The sequence below is a fragment of the Leopardus geoffroyi genome, chromosome C1, assembly GCF_018350155.1.
Source record: "Leopardus geoffroyi isolate Oge1 chromosome C1, O.geoffroyi_Oge1_pat1.0, whole genome shotgun sequence".
Lineage (NCBI taxonomy): Eukaryota > Metazoa > Chordata > Mammalia > Carnivora > Felidae > Leopardus > Leopardus geoffroyi.
This window is the reverse complement of record NC_059328.1, coordinates 28,947,186-28,960,661: the sequence shown is the minus strand read 5'-3', so window position 1 is coordinate 28,960,661 and position 13,476 is coordinate 28,947,186. Positions and strand designations below refer to the sequence as shown.

Genomic DNA, 13,476 nt, shown 5'->3' with positions numbered 1-13,476 from the left:
TCCTGTGTCCCCCCACCGCCTTCTCTCAGTAAAGGAAGCCTCCGCCCCCGGGGGGGCTGAGCACTTTGGTGCCCACCTGCCGACCTCCGTTGCCCAAAGGCCGGCTCAACCCCCGGGTACAACAAAGACCAGCATCTCTTAAAGGGGCTCACATTGTACTTTATTGACGTGTTAAGGGAGCGCGAGGACTTCCACTTAAAGTAGTTAACATGACACCTGTACACACACAAATACGTGTCCCCACCCTTGGGGAAGGGCGAGAGGACTCAGTATAGAAGGAAGGGAAGAGGGGGTGGGGACAGAGGGCCCTTGGCCCGCTCCCCCCACCCCACCCCCCGCGGGGGCAAGGACGCTGCAAACAGAGTGGGTCAGAAGGTGGGTTATTAAGAAGCATCTTGCTTACTAACATGAGGCCCGGTGCCCTGCGAGAGCACTGATGAGGCCTCATTGGCGTACAGGAGGGGCCCTTGGAGGGCAGGCACACAGTGCCTAACTAGCCAGCCGAGGCCGGCATCCCAGGGGTAGGGCGGAGGTGGGGGGTCGTGCGCAGGGCCCCCAGCCCAGGCCTCTGCTCCCCACCACCTCCCTCCCCGCCCTCTGAGAGAAAGGAGGGTTTGGGCTTCAGCCACGGACTGACGCCTTTACGGCGGCGTCTCCTTAAACTACAGATACAATGTGCATCAACAGGGTGATCGTTCCTGCCCCACTCGGCAGCCGGCTCCAGGTGCCGGGTGGGCCAGGACCAATCCTACATTATCTTTGGTTTGCGGGTTCCCTTCCCTACTTTACTCCTCCCTCTGTCCAGCCTTAGGGCCGGCAGCCGCACGGCTGGGTCACTCGCTGGGGTGCCCGGGCTGGTAAGAAAGGATCTCGGCAGCCAGCCGCTGGGGGTCCAGGAGCTGAGGGAAGCGCCCCATCACGGCCTCCACCAGGTGCGGGGGAAACACCCCGCACAGCTTGATGTACACACTGGCTCGCTCCTTGGCTAGGCTCCCGGCCCCGGCCCACGGGCCCCGGTCGGCCCCAGGGCCTGGCACCTGCCGCTCCGGCAGGACTGGGGTGGGTGGGGGCAGCTGGTACGGCTCAGACCAATACTCTCGGGGTGGAAAGGCAGCTGGCGGCGGGGCATAGTCAGCAGGGACACTGAAGTGGCCGGCACCCAAGGCCCGTCCAAAAGTAGGGAAGGCTGGAGCGGCTGGGAGCTCGGCCCCGTAGGGGCCGTAGCCAGCATAAGGGCCCCGAGGCGGGCCGGGTTCTCCAGGGCCTCCTCCTCGGACCCCCCACAGTTCTGACATCTGGCTCTCCAGGGAGCCGATGCCCGAGTCCAGGCACTCTTGGGAGTTGTACGGGAGAGAATCCAGCGTCTGTGGGAACCAGTCTGCGGGCCCAAAGCTGCTGCCGCTGCGCCCGCTAGGTGGGAGGCTCCTGCCCGCTGGGGCGAAGGTCTGTGTCAGACCCTCTCGGTGCGGCCCTGGCGATGCCCGGGCTCCCAGCTTCTTCCCATCTAGGCTGCCCTGCTCATGCTCTGCCGGCAGAGAGCTGGGCTGGGATGAAGGTGAAGGCCGCCGGCCACTCTTCTCCTTGCTCGGGGCCCTAGGGAGTGAGAGGAGGGCACTGGCACGGAGCTCATCAGCCACAGAGCGCTGGGGGCGGCTGGGCCGCTCTGGGTGGAAGAACCGGCATTTGATCCCATAGGTGCATTTCCTCCCTGGAAGAGAATAAGGGGGTCTCTAAGCAAGGGGTTCCAGAACCAGGGCTGGGAGGGGGAAAGGTGGGGCACAGGAAACGTGGGGCTGGGTGGTCTCGGAGAGGAAGCACTCGGGGGCCCAGGCTGCCTTGGATGAGAGAGGAAGGGGAAGGAGTGAGGGGGCAGCTGGGTCTCTTACCATAGGGACACGGCTGCTTCCGGTGCTCGGCTGTGTGTGGCTTCTTCCGCAGGAAGTTGTCCAGGCTTGGCCCGTGACGGCCCAAGGGGTCATCGGGGGGCATGAACCTGCAGGGTAGGTGGGAGAGCAGCTCCGGAAACTGCTGTTCGTCCTGCAGGACACCTCTGGGCCCAGGGCGGGAATGCCCCAAGGGAGGGGAGGAGGACCCCGCCAGGGCAGTTCTCTTGCTGGGCACTCCCTGAGGGCGTGGGGAGGCCAGCAACCTGAAAATCTGAAACTAAGGCTGCATCCATCCGCCGGCCTCTGGCCAGAGACCGAGTGCTGGGAACCACTGACCAGATCCTACCTATCACAGAAGCTTCGGCAACTCCACATTCAGATCCCCTGGCCTAGCCTGGCCCCTTTTACCTGGTGGTGAGTCCCCTGCACTCACTCCCAAAGCTGCCTGGATACAAGGCCGCGGCCCCAGCAGAGCTCCCCGCAACAAAGCCCCGTGCCAGAGGGACACGTCCGGCTTCTCCCCCGGGACCCCGGGGCCCGGGAGCCAGGAACGTACTTGTCGTTGACGAAGGAGTACATGAGCAACCGCTCCTCGATGAAGCGCTTCCACTCCTGCCGCTCGCCCTGGAGGTCCCGGTACGTGTCATTGGAGACCACGACGCCGTCGGAGTCAAAAGCCAGCTTCACGATGAAGCGGTCGTCATAGCACACCACGCGCTTGCCGCCCACCCGGCGCGACGGGGTGAACACCAGGATCTTCTTCTTCTCCAGTTCCCGCAGGATGTGCTGGTCTGGGAGGCAGTGGCAGCACAGGTCAGAGCCCCATCTGGACCCAGAGCCTCTGGGTGGCCAGGCACAGGAGCTCCGAACTCCAGGTACACCAAGGCAGGCAGGGGCAGAGGACAGCAGAAGCCAGGAAAACAAATGCTGGTCCCTGGGGCGTCTGGGTGGCTCAGTCGGTTAAGCATCCGACTTTGGTTCGGTCACGATCTCACAGTTGGTGAGTTCGAGCCCTGCGTTGGGCTCTCTGCTGTCAGTGCAGAGCCCGGAACCCGCTTGGGGTCCTCTGTCCCCGATCTCAGTGCCCCTCCCCACCCCCCTCGCTCATGCTCGCTTCCTCTCTCAAAAATAAACAAACAGTAAAAAGCAAAAACAAAAACAAACCAAGCTGGTCCCTGCTTGAGGCCCAGAAGTGGTCAGTCACACCCAAACCGTCTCCCTGGGGAAAAAGCCCGGCTGGGGCAGTGCGACCCCCAACCAGAGGTGCCACTCACCTGTGATGGGCACGTCAGGTCGAGGCTGCTCCTTCCTCCAGGATGGTACAAATACCGTAATGTCTGTGTGGCCCCGCTCCAGAAACCAGTTCACCGCCAGGAGGATGCCCCGGCAGGAGAACACCTCCTTATTCCCGTGGCTGGGAAGAAGAAGGGGCACAGGGTCAGCCCTGGAGGGTGGCTGGCCTGCCATCCCGAGCCGCAGGCAGGAGGGCGTGGCTCTGCAGGCCTCTGCCCTGGGCTCAGCTCACTGCCCTCTGGCCCAAGGCCTGCATTCCCTGCTGGTTCCCACAGCGTCCGGGATGGCCAGACCGGGGACTTTCCCTGAAGTTCCATCTCCCGACAGTGAGGAGACGCCCAGGAATCTGGCGGCACCCGCTTCCCATGTGGGGGAGGGTCAGGCCGCTTGCAACACACCTGGGGGTGGGGGAAAGGCTCTGGCAGCCTTCTGGTTCCCGCCCCACCCGGGGGTGCTGGGACCACGGGGACGTAGATGCACACAGGCACACTGAGTCACCACCCCTCCCTCGGCCGCTGGGCGGTGCTGCGGTGGGGGTGGGAAGGGACGAGCCCCAGCTAACTGAAGAGAAACCAGATTGTTCTGGATTAAACATGGATTAAAGTTCAGTCCTACACAAGCCCCAGGGGCTGGGACTCAGGAGGGCGAAGGGGAAGGAGCCAGGATCCATTGTCCAACACAGGCCAGCAGTGACAGAGGGGGAGAGGCCACTGAGGAGCCTTTCAGTCTGAAAGTGAAAGGGCATTGCTTTTCCTCCCAAGACTACCAATTCCCCCAAACGCCCAGACCCGGACCGCCCTGTCCTTTCCTCACCCTTCTGGGGAGGGCACGACCTGAGGCAGAAAGACAGTCAGGAAGACACCAGGGGACTCTCTCTGTTAGCAGGGGAGCTGGAGATGGGACACTCCCTGCTGTGGTCTGATGACTAGATTTCACCCCCGTCCAAATGTGGCTGGATCCAGAAGCCAGCCCTGAGGGGCTGCTGGCTTGCTCTGGCTCAGTTTCCGTATCTGTAAAATGGGCCTGATAGCCTGCAGCCTCTGAAAGAAGGGCCCATGTCAGCAGCATAACTTTCCTGTTTGCTTGAGGCCAGAGACAGTCCAGCAAAGTGGAGGCTTCCTGGGAGGATAAGAGGAGGCCAGGGGACCCCCAGGGAACCCTGGGTGTTGTAGAAGGGCTCTAGGCCCGGGCTGGGGGCGCTGGACGGGACCAGCTGCAGCTCCCTCCTCAACAGCCCCTACCCCTCATTCACCCCTCCGTGAACAGCTCTCAGTCTCTTACGCTTGGTGAAATTAAACAGAATAAACGTTACACAAAGGAGGCAAGGCCACAGCCAACCACATCCTGTGGGTAGCTTTGGGGTGGGTGATAGCCCCACGAGAAGATAGAGAGGCAGGTGGGGCAGCTGCAGGGCACGGAGGCTGTCTGGGGGATAGGCTGGGGCTCCCGGGTCTGAAGGTCTCCATAAATCGTAGGGGGGCAAAGTCCAGCTGAAGGCAGTGCTCATCCCTACCAGGTGGCGGGGCCTCCCCACTGTCCACCAGGCTTCTTGATAATAAAAAGTTCACATTTACTGAGGGCTGTGAGCCAGGCTCTAACCAAAGTGCTTAACACTGAATTGTCAGCAAGCCTCTGAGGAGGGTGCTATCATCAAAGGCCCCTTTCCCCTTCATTCAGATGAGAAAACTGGTCTACAGAGCACAGAAGTTGTGGCAATGGTGAAACAGAGAGGCGAGCCCCAGGCTTGTGCTCATAACCACCACGGGTGCTGATGCTCAGACAGGTACAAAGTACCAGCCCTGGCCTTGGGGCAGATGGCGGTCAGCGGGCACCAAGCTCCTACAGGGGGCCAGATGAGGCCCGCACCTTCTGTCTTCATCCTTAACAAAGCCACAATGAAGGAAACCCAGGCTCTGCGACTCACCCAAGGTTCCCTAGCTGGTGGTAGGAGACAGAACTTGAACCCACATCTGGGGCTACCGGCTTGCTGTTCTAGTCCCTTAACGGCAACACCTGAAGCTTATCTAGCAGAAGGAAAAGCCCTCAAATTTAAGTCTGAACAAGGTGCTAAGAGGTAGGGGCAGGCTGGGAACAAGAGACAAGAGTGCAGCAGGCAAACTCCTGCTCTTTGGGACCCGTGTGAAACGGCACTGCCTCGGAGAAGCCTCCCTGACCTTCCAGTATGGCTTAGGTCCCTGGTTTGTCTTCATGATGCCCCTCCCTGGGCCTTCTGCTGTCTCCGCATTGGGAACGTGATCATCCCCTGGCTCGGCTCCCTGGCTCAGGTAAGCAGTCAGCACATGCACCCACTGACCTGCTTCTGTACACACGTACGTACGTGCACATGGCCCATCCGAGGCCAGCATCTGCCAGCCCTAGGACTTCATGGGATGCCACAGCTTTCAAGGACAGAGTACTGCCTCTGGGCATCAAAAGCCTGAGCTGGGGACAAGTCTGCCCGCAGCTGTCCTAGCCCCGAAAGCACTCCTGAGGCAGGTAGGGAGAGCCTTGCTCTTGGCAGGAGTAGAGCCCATGATGTAGTCCCTCAAGTCAAGCCAGGCCAGGAGTGCCTCCCTAGAGCTAACTTTAGTCCCTCTTGTTGCAATGGAGGAAGCTGTGCTGGCACAGGAAAACCAGACATCCTCCCTCCCCCACCGCAGTCCCGTTCGCCCAGAAGGTGAGGGGACTGGCTAAGATGTGTGAGGATGTAGGGACTCGGGGCTCAGCTGCTCCCACCCTAGGATAGAGGGCAGGGCTAGGCCAGGCTACCCAGGTAAAGAGATCTGCCTGGGCTGAGCCCAGCTACAAGAGAAAAATTCCCTTAGAAGGAAACAGAGGTGAATTTCCCCACGATTTGCATACGGTGGGGGCTGGTCTGTCTGCCCTTGGGGGGGAGGGGGCAGCAGGGCAGGAACCCAGCAGCAGCTGAGACAGGAAGTTTGAGGCAGGAATTCCCCTCCTGCTACAGCCCCAGCTCAGAAACCCCCAAGGCGGTGCCTCTCTGGCCCAGCTCCTCTCGGGGCCACCCCCCTCCTCCCGCCCAGGCCCCTCCTCCTCCTGCCTGGATACAAACACACAGAGCACATGGCTGCCCCTGGGGAGGGAGGGGGTGGGAAGACAGTCCTTGGCAGGCAGCCTTAGCTTGGTGCAGCCCACCCAAGCCTCCAGGGGAAGAAGTCACAGACCTATGCAGCTCCTCGCCCAGCCACAGGCTGCTGGAGCCTGAGAAGGGACCCCTAATGCTCAAAGCACAGACTGTAACCAGCTGCCGCTAGCCGTGTGGCAGCCAGCTCTACCCAACCTCCTACCTAGGCTCAGCCCATTTCCGAGACGGGAAGACTGATCCAAAGGTGGGTAGAACAGGCCACCTGCATCCGTACTGAGCTGGGCCAGGACCAGCCCTACAGCTGACTTGGCTCAGCTGGGCCGGGAGTGGGAGGGGCTCTGGGTACTGAAGCCTTAGGCAGCCCACCTGGGAGACCCCTCTGGCACCAAAGAGCCCTCTCCAGGCCCTACCCTGAGTCTGGGGTCTCCCTCTCCACGCCCATTGGAACTTTTCCTGGTGAATGATCCACCCAGCCCTGACTCAGCAACCACTTTGGAAGGACCGGGAGAAAGCAGGGCCAGAGGGATCAGCCTGGATCGAAAGCAGGCTTGTGTTCCGTGGGGTCAGTGACAGCCGTGGCCCCTGCCTTCACCTGCCCCCATTCCCCGTGACGGTCTTTGTGAAGAGGGGACTGTTACTGGGGATGGAGTCCTGGCTTTGGCCCTGGGGCCCAGGTGCCTCATTTGTAGCAGAGGCAACCCAAGTCACAGCTGACCTGCCCACACCCCCCATGTAAGCCAGATCCTTGAGGTCACTCTTGGTCACAGCGACAAAGGCGTCAGTACCTGGGTCTGCTTCCTTGGGGGTCCAGGTCTGGGACAACAAGGCCTCAGAGGCCCCAGACCCTAAGTAACAGCAGTAAGAACAACTACAGCTTACTGAGCTTCCGTCTCTCTCCAGGCTCTGTGCCGCCCCTCCTCACAAATGTCACCTGAGCAGGGGTTGGCTGGGTCTTACTGATGAGCAGAGAAAGCTCACGGACATCAAGTGACTGGCTCCTACACGGAGGAGCTGGCCCCACAGTCTACTCCCCTTACACCAAGCTGCCTGATGTCACAGGAGAGGAACTGAGATTGAGTGCTGGCCTTCAGGGAGAGACGTAGTACATAAGGTGAACTCCAGAGACAGAAGGGCTTAAGTTCGAATCCTTGCTCTACCACTTACCAATACTGAGCCCATGAGCACGTCTTTGAGCCTCTGTTCTCGTCCCTAAAACATTCCTAACAGACCCACTTCCAAGACGCCATAAGGATTAAGGGAGTCTCTTGGCACATCGAAGAGCCTCAATAAAAGGCCTTCCCTTCCTCTAGATGGGTCTGTGAAAACAGGTCACACTCCTTCCTGAAGGCCTCTTTACCACAGGTGTAGAGACACATGGCCACCATTCCCAGCCACAGGCCCTGGTCTTAGCCCCAGAAATGACACGTACCTCATGGCCACATTGCTCCCATCGATGACCACAGGCCTCAGGTCACTGCCCTCCTTGTTCTCCTCTGGGGGCGAGGGCTCCAGGGTGGGAGCCTTGGGGGTGCCCCCACCCCGGGGGACCAGGGGGAGCTGAGCAGAGGGGTCCGGGGAAGCCTGGCGCTCCCGCTCGGCTGCTGACCCATGTTTGACCAGCTCGCCCAGCACCGTGTTGGTGTCGGCCTGCACCCCCAGTTTCTGCAGGACACTGTGGATCTCAGCAGATGAGTAGCCTAGCTTCCGAAAGAAATCAACCTTCATCTGTAGCTCCACAGCCGATGCCTCCTCAGTGCTGGGCTCCTGATCCGGCCTGGGAGTACCTTGGCAGCTACGACTGTCAAGTTCCCACAGACTCATGGTGGGGCTGGCTTCCTGAGTGGACCTCTCTCCACCTGCCACTCACAGCTCACACCGATGGAAAGCACCTGTCACAGCTCCTGTAGGACAACCCCAAGAATTAAAGATGGGAGTGGCTCTCTCTCCTACCCCTCTCCAGCCCCTACCCCACCCAACAGGTTGAGACCACACTGACTGGTGGCAACGGGCAAAGCCGGCCGCACGTGTCACCTCTCCTACCCTCTCGAAAGCTGTCCCAGCTAGGAGTCATCATTCCCAGTATATACAGGATGAAGCTGAGCCACAGACTTCAAGAACTTGCTTAAGGTCATCCAGCTGTTAGCTGGTGGCGCAAGGACTTGACTTTACGCTGTCTGACTCCACTTCCTACCCCGCCCCTAGTCCCGTGGCAACCCAGGGGAGCCAGAAGTCCTGGGAGGCCTCGGAGGACGTCGCCGCGCCCCCACAGCTGCGGGGCGGGGCTCTCTGATGGAAACCCGGGGTTGGACGGGCGCTGGCGGGGGGGGGGGGGGGGGGGGGGGGGAGGGGGTACCGGGGGCTTCCCCGCTGAGGTCAGCGCCTCCGCCCGCCCCGCGCTCGGAGCCCAGGCCGAGGAGGCGCAGGGCCCGCGGCCGGACTCCCCGGCCGGGAGGGGGGGGGGAGGGGGGGGAAGTTTCCGAGGCGACCCACTGGCGAGAAAAGTTGCTGGGAAACTCTGGTTGGCCGCCGGGCGCGGGTGACGCGAAGGCTGTCGCGGCCCCGAGCTCCGCGGCCCCTCGGCCCCCCTCCGGACCTCAGCCCCCCTCCCCGAGGCTCCCCCCAACTTGGGCTAAGTTAGAGGGGTTCCCGGGGACCGGCGAAATCGGAGAGACCCGCCCCACGTCCCTCCCCTCCGGACCGGCCGGAGCCCTCCCCGCGCCACCCACCCGCCCCCGGGGTCCGCGCCCCCCGCCCCACCACGCGCCTCACCCCGCCGAGCGCCAGCCGCGGCCCGCGGCGTCTCCATGGGGCCGAGTCCTGGGGGCGAGGCCGGTGGCGCCTTTATACGGAGAAGGCAGGTGGCGTTCGGCACCGTGACGCGGAAGCCGGGCAGGGGAGGCGGCTGCCGGCCCGGGCGGCAGGGGGCGGAGCGGCCACCGCCCCTTCCTGCTCCGCCCCCGCGGCGCCCCGCCCCGGCCTCCGGCCCCGCCCCCGCAGCCGGTGCGCGCCAGCCGGCCGGGCCCGAAGGGGGGCGGGGACGCGGGACGCCGCACGCAGGACGCGGCACGGGGCCCCCGCGGCGCCGACGTCTGCGGGACCGGAGCGCACTGCCCGCCGGCGTCTGGGAGGCGTGGGCCGAGCCAGGTGCGCGCGGACTCACCGGAGTGCGCACAGCGATGCGAGGGCTGGTACAGGTACAGCCACGCACGTTGAGACCTAGGAGCGCCCGACAAGTCCGCCCCGACCGACCGCGGGACAGTCACGGTCGCGCTGAGTGAATCAGGTACACAGAGGTTGGTGTACACAGCGTTGGGGGTAGGTCCATAATTGCAAAGACAGGCACCTTTCAGACTGAGACAGGGACAGTCAACAGGCACACCGTGACTGGAGCAGGTACACAGCGGTGGGGTCGTGGTGAGGACACTTAGCAGGATAGAAAAGTACAACCAGGAAGTACTCAGTGACCGAGGCGGAAAACCGGGCAAAGAGGTACGTTTACACCAATCACCGTGTGAGCGGTCACAGAATAGTCTCTCACGGCTCACGGATGCCACCCACCCCCACCGTGAGAACGCTTTTAGGTTCCCAGGTCAACCAGTCATGGTCTCTTACTGGAGCACAGCACTTTCCACTGTTAACCCATGGGCTTAGAGGAGGAAAACAGATTGCTATGCCTATTTTACCCTCGAGAAGTTCAGAAAAGGCCTAATTGCCCCATTTGGAAAGGATTGGAACTAGGGCTAGGAGCTCCCATTCCAGGGCCCCGGGTGTCATCTTTGCCACTTTCGAAATTACCAGTGACGGGGGCGCCTGGGTGGCGCAGTCGGTTAAGCGTCCGACTTCAGCCAGGTCACGATCTCGCGGTCCGGGAGTTCGAGCCCCGCGTCAGGCTCTGGGCTGATGGCTCAGAGCCTGGAGCCTGTTTCCGATTCTGTGTCTCCCTCTCTCTCTGCCCCTACCCCGTTCATGCTCTGTCTCTCTCTGTCCCAAAAATAAATAAACATTGAAATTACCAGTGACGTAGGGCAGTGGGGAGACTGGAGAGAGGATGGGGCCTGACACCTGCCCTCCAGTGTGTGTGTGTGTGTGTGTGTGTGTGTGTGTGTGTGTGTGTGTGTGTGTGAACAAAGGGAACACAGAACCCACAAGCTGGAGGACAAAGCCGCAGTAGTGCCACCAGCTTACTTTGAAGTTGGGGAAACTGAGGCACTCAAAACTGAGAGCTTACTGTGCCAATACTTTACTCACATTTTCTCTGCCCTATCAGAGAGGCCTGCATCCTAGAAGGTAGGTATTAGTGTTATATACAGAAAATTTTATTGCGAAAGACACCATGTGCAGTTTAACGGCTAATATTAATTACAGTCAAGCATCCATGTGTTTGCTAGCTAATTTAAAAACTAGACCCCCCCCCCAAATAAATAAATAAAATAAAATAAAATAAAATAAAATAAAAACTAGACCCACACCAGTACCTTTGAGACCTTCCACATGCATCCGGTGCAGCCTCCCTCCCATCCTGAAGGACCACTTTCCCGAATTTTTTTTTTTTTTAATGTTTATTTATTTTTGAGACAGAGGGAGACAGAGCGTGAGTGGGGGAGGGGCAGCGAGAGAGGGAGACACAGAATCGGAAGCAGGCTCCAGGCTCTGAGCTGTCAGCACAGAGCCCAATGCGGGGCTCAAACCCACGAACCGTGAGATTATGACCTGAGCCGAAGTCGGATGCTTAACCAACTGAGCCACCCAGGCGCCCCTCCCGAATTTTGCTTTAATTGTGCTAATTGTTTCCTTGGTTTTCTCTTAGTTCTGCCACCTTTGTGTAAATCCCTAAATAATATATCGAGTTTTCCTTTTTTGTGTACAAATGGAATCATTCTGTGATTATGTGATTCCCCTCTTTCACACAGCATTGAAGTTGGTTTTTACGTAAGATTTTATTTTTTAAGTAATCTCTATACCCAACATGGGGCTCGAACCCACACCCTTGAGATCGAGAGTGTCATGCTCTACCCACTGAACCAGCCAGACACTCACAACATAGCATTTTTTTTTAACTTTTTGGAGAGAGAGTGCAAGTGGGGGAGAGGGGCAGAAGGGGAGAGAGAGAGAGAGGGAGAGAGAGAGAGAGAGGAGAGAGAGAATCTCAAGCAGGCTCAGTGTGGAGCCCAAGGCAGGACTCCATCCATCCCACCACTCTGGGATCATGACCTGAGCTGAAATCAAGAGTCGGACACACAGCCAACTGAGACACCCAGGCGCCCCTAGCATTGTTTTTTGAATTTTTTTTTTAACGTTTATTTATTTTTGAGACACAGAGAGACAGAGCATGAATGGGGGAGGGACAGAGAGAGAGGGAGACACAGAATCGGAGGCAGGCTCCAGGCTCTGAGCCATCAGCCCAGAGCCGGACGCGGGGCTCGAACTCATGGACCACGAGATCGTGACCTGAGCTGTAGGCGGACGCTTAACCGACTGAGCCACCCAAGCACCCCTAGCATTGTTTTTTAAAATACATTTCTGTTGGGGCTCCTGGGTGGCTCAGTCGGTTAAGTGTCCGGTTAAGCGTCCGACTTCGGTTCAGGTCATGATCTCACTGCTTGTGAGTTCAAGCCCTGCGTCGGGCTCTGTGCTGTCAGGACTCTGTGCTGACGGCTTGGAGCCTGGAGCCTGCTTCAGATTCGGTGTCTCTGTCTTTCTCTGCCCCCTCCCCCCCCCCAAAATAAATAAACATTAAAAAAAAATACATTTCTATTGCCTATATACCTATGACTTATTTATTTTACGATTGAATAATATTCCATTTTAGGAATATACCACTAGTCGTTAATCCATTCTGTTATCGGATGTTATTTCTAGGATTCGTTATTTATTTGTTTATATAGCTGTTGCAGGGAGTGGGCTTTGGACATTGTTGTGCATGGCTTTAATGCACTTGCAGAGCTAAGGAAACAAAAAACTCAGAGATTCAGAGAAGACACGTCACTTGCCCAGGGTCACACAGCTCTCTTTGAGGCAGCGAGCCTCCAGTGCCTGCTGGTTTTAGGAGGCCACAGAAGACTCAGGGCCCAGGCGGAGGGAGCGTGCATTTGTACCCGGTCCCTGAAGCTGTTCCCCTGGGCTTGCCTGACCTTGCCTACCCAAGTCCCTGTTTTGTTGCCCATCAACTTTAAAGATCCCAAAGTGTTCCCTCCTATGCCCCCCATGCACAACCCCAGGGGCTGGCCACCAGCCAAGGAGAGAGGGAAAACGAGGCCACTGGGGGCCACAGCTGGTCTCAGCTGTTCCACTGAGCGTTGTGTATGCTGTGGCCCTAATCTTAATTTTTTAAATTAAAAACATTTTTTAATGTGTTACTATGTTTTCTTTTTTATATACATTTTTTTTAAATTTTTTTTTAATGTTTATTTTTAATTTTTTTTTTTCAACGTTTATTTATTTTTGGGACAGAGAGAGACAGAGCATGAACGGGGGAGGGGCAGAGAGAGAGGGAGACACAGAATCGGAAACAGGCTCCAGGCTCTGAGCCATCAGCCCAGAGCCCGACGCGGGGCTCGAACTCACGGACCGCGAGATCGTGACCTGGCTGAAGTCGGACGCCCAACCGACTGCGCCACCCAGGCGCCCCAATGTTTATTTATTTTTGAGACAGAGAGAGACAGAGCATGAATGGGGGAGGGGCAGAGAGAGAGGGAGACACAGAATCGGAAGCAGGCTCCAGGCTCTGAGCCATCAGCCCAGAGCCTGACGCGGGGCTCGAACTCACAAACCGTGAGATTGTGACCTGAGCTGAAGTCGGACGCTCAACCGACTGAGCCACCCAGGCGCCCCTTTTATATACATTTTTAATGTTTATTTATTTTTGAGAGAGAGAGAGAGAGGGAGACACAGAATCTGAAGCAGGCTCCAGGCTCTGAGCTGTCAGCACAGAGCCCGATATGGAGCTCGAACTCATGAACCACGAAATCATGCCCTGAGCCGTAGTCGGATCCTCAACCGACTGAGCCACCCAGGTGCCCCTGTACCCCTAATCTTCACAGCAGCCCTTTTATAGGTAAGAAAAACTCAGTGACATTCAGCGTTTATTCATTGTAGTAAGTACCTGTAAGATAGTAAAAATATTAAGAAACAAGTCCAGGTTAACAACCGTCACGATGATAAGTCAACCACAACAATAATGCCTCGCATTTA

At 58.5% G+C, this 13,476-nt stretch overlaps 1 protein-coding gene and 1 non-coding gene across 3 annotated transcripts; both read right to left on the bottom strand.

Annotated features, from left to right (window-relative positions):
* Window positions 1–138: 138 nt before the first annotated feature.
* On the bottom strand, window positions 139–9,202 carry ZC3H12A (zinc finger CCCH-type containing 12A). 2 transcript variants are annotated; one of them, XM_045476764.1, is made up of 6 exons: window positions 9,055–9,202; window positions 7,715–8,186; window positions 3,161–3,300; window positions 2,443–2,677; window positions 1,887–1,993; window positions 139–1,708 (listed from the first exon to the last, which is right to left on the bottom strand). In XM_045476764.1, exons 2-6 carry the CDS (start codon window positions 8,104–8,106, stop codon window positions 834–836), a joined length of 1,749 nt encoding a protein of 582 aa, XP_045332720.1. In that variant the 5' UTR covers window positions 8,107–8,186; window positions 9,055–9,202; the 3' UTR covers window positions 139–833. The 2 variants fall into 2 exon arrangements, with proteins under 2 accessions (XP_045332720.1, XP_045332721.1); XM_045476765.1 differs by lacking the exon at window positions 9,055–9,202 and adding an exon at window positions 8,326–8,500.
* A 2,041-nt stretch (window positions 9,203–11,243) lies between these two features.
* On the bottom strand, window positions 11,244–11,316 carry TRNAE-CUC. Its single transcript has one exon. It is a non-coding gene; the product is annotated as a tRNA-Glu (tRNA).
* Window positions 11,317–13,476: the final 2,160 nt, after the last annotated feature.

What these genes read in the sequence shown, in the direction of transcription:
- ZC3H12A (XM_045476764.1), bottom strand. Translation starts at nt 8,106, where the DNA reads ATGAGTCTGTGGGAACTTGACAGTCGTAGCTGCCAAGGTACTCCCAGG. An exon ending in GGGAGCAATGTGGCCATGAG is followed by an intron (nt 3,301 to 7,714) that starts GTACGTGTCATT and finishes TCTTCTTCCCAG; the next exon opens with CCACGGGAATAAGGAGGTGT. An exon ending in ACCTGACGTGCCCATCACAG is followed by an intron (nt 2,678 to 3,160) that starts GTGAGTGGCACC and finishes ACTGCCTCCCAG; the next exon opens with ACCAGCACATCCTGCGGGAA.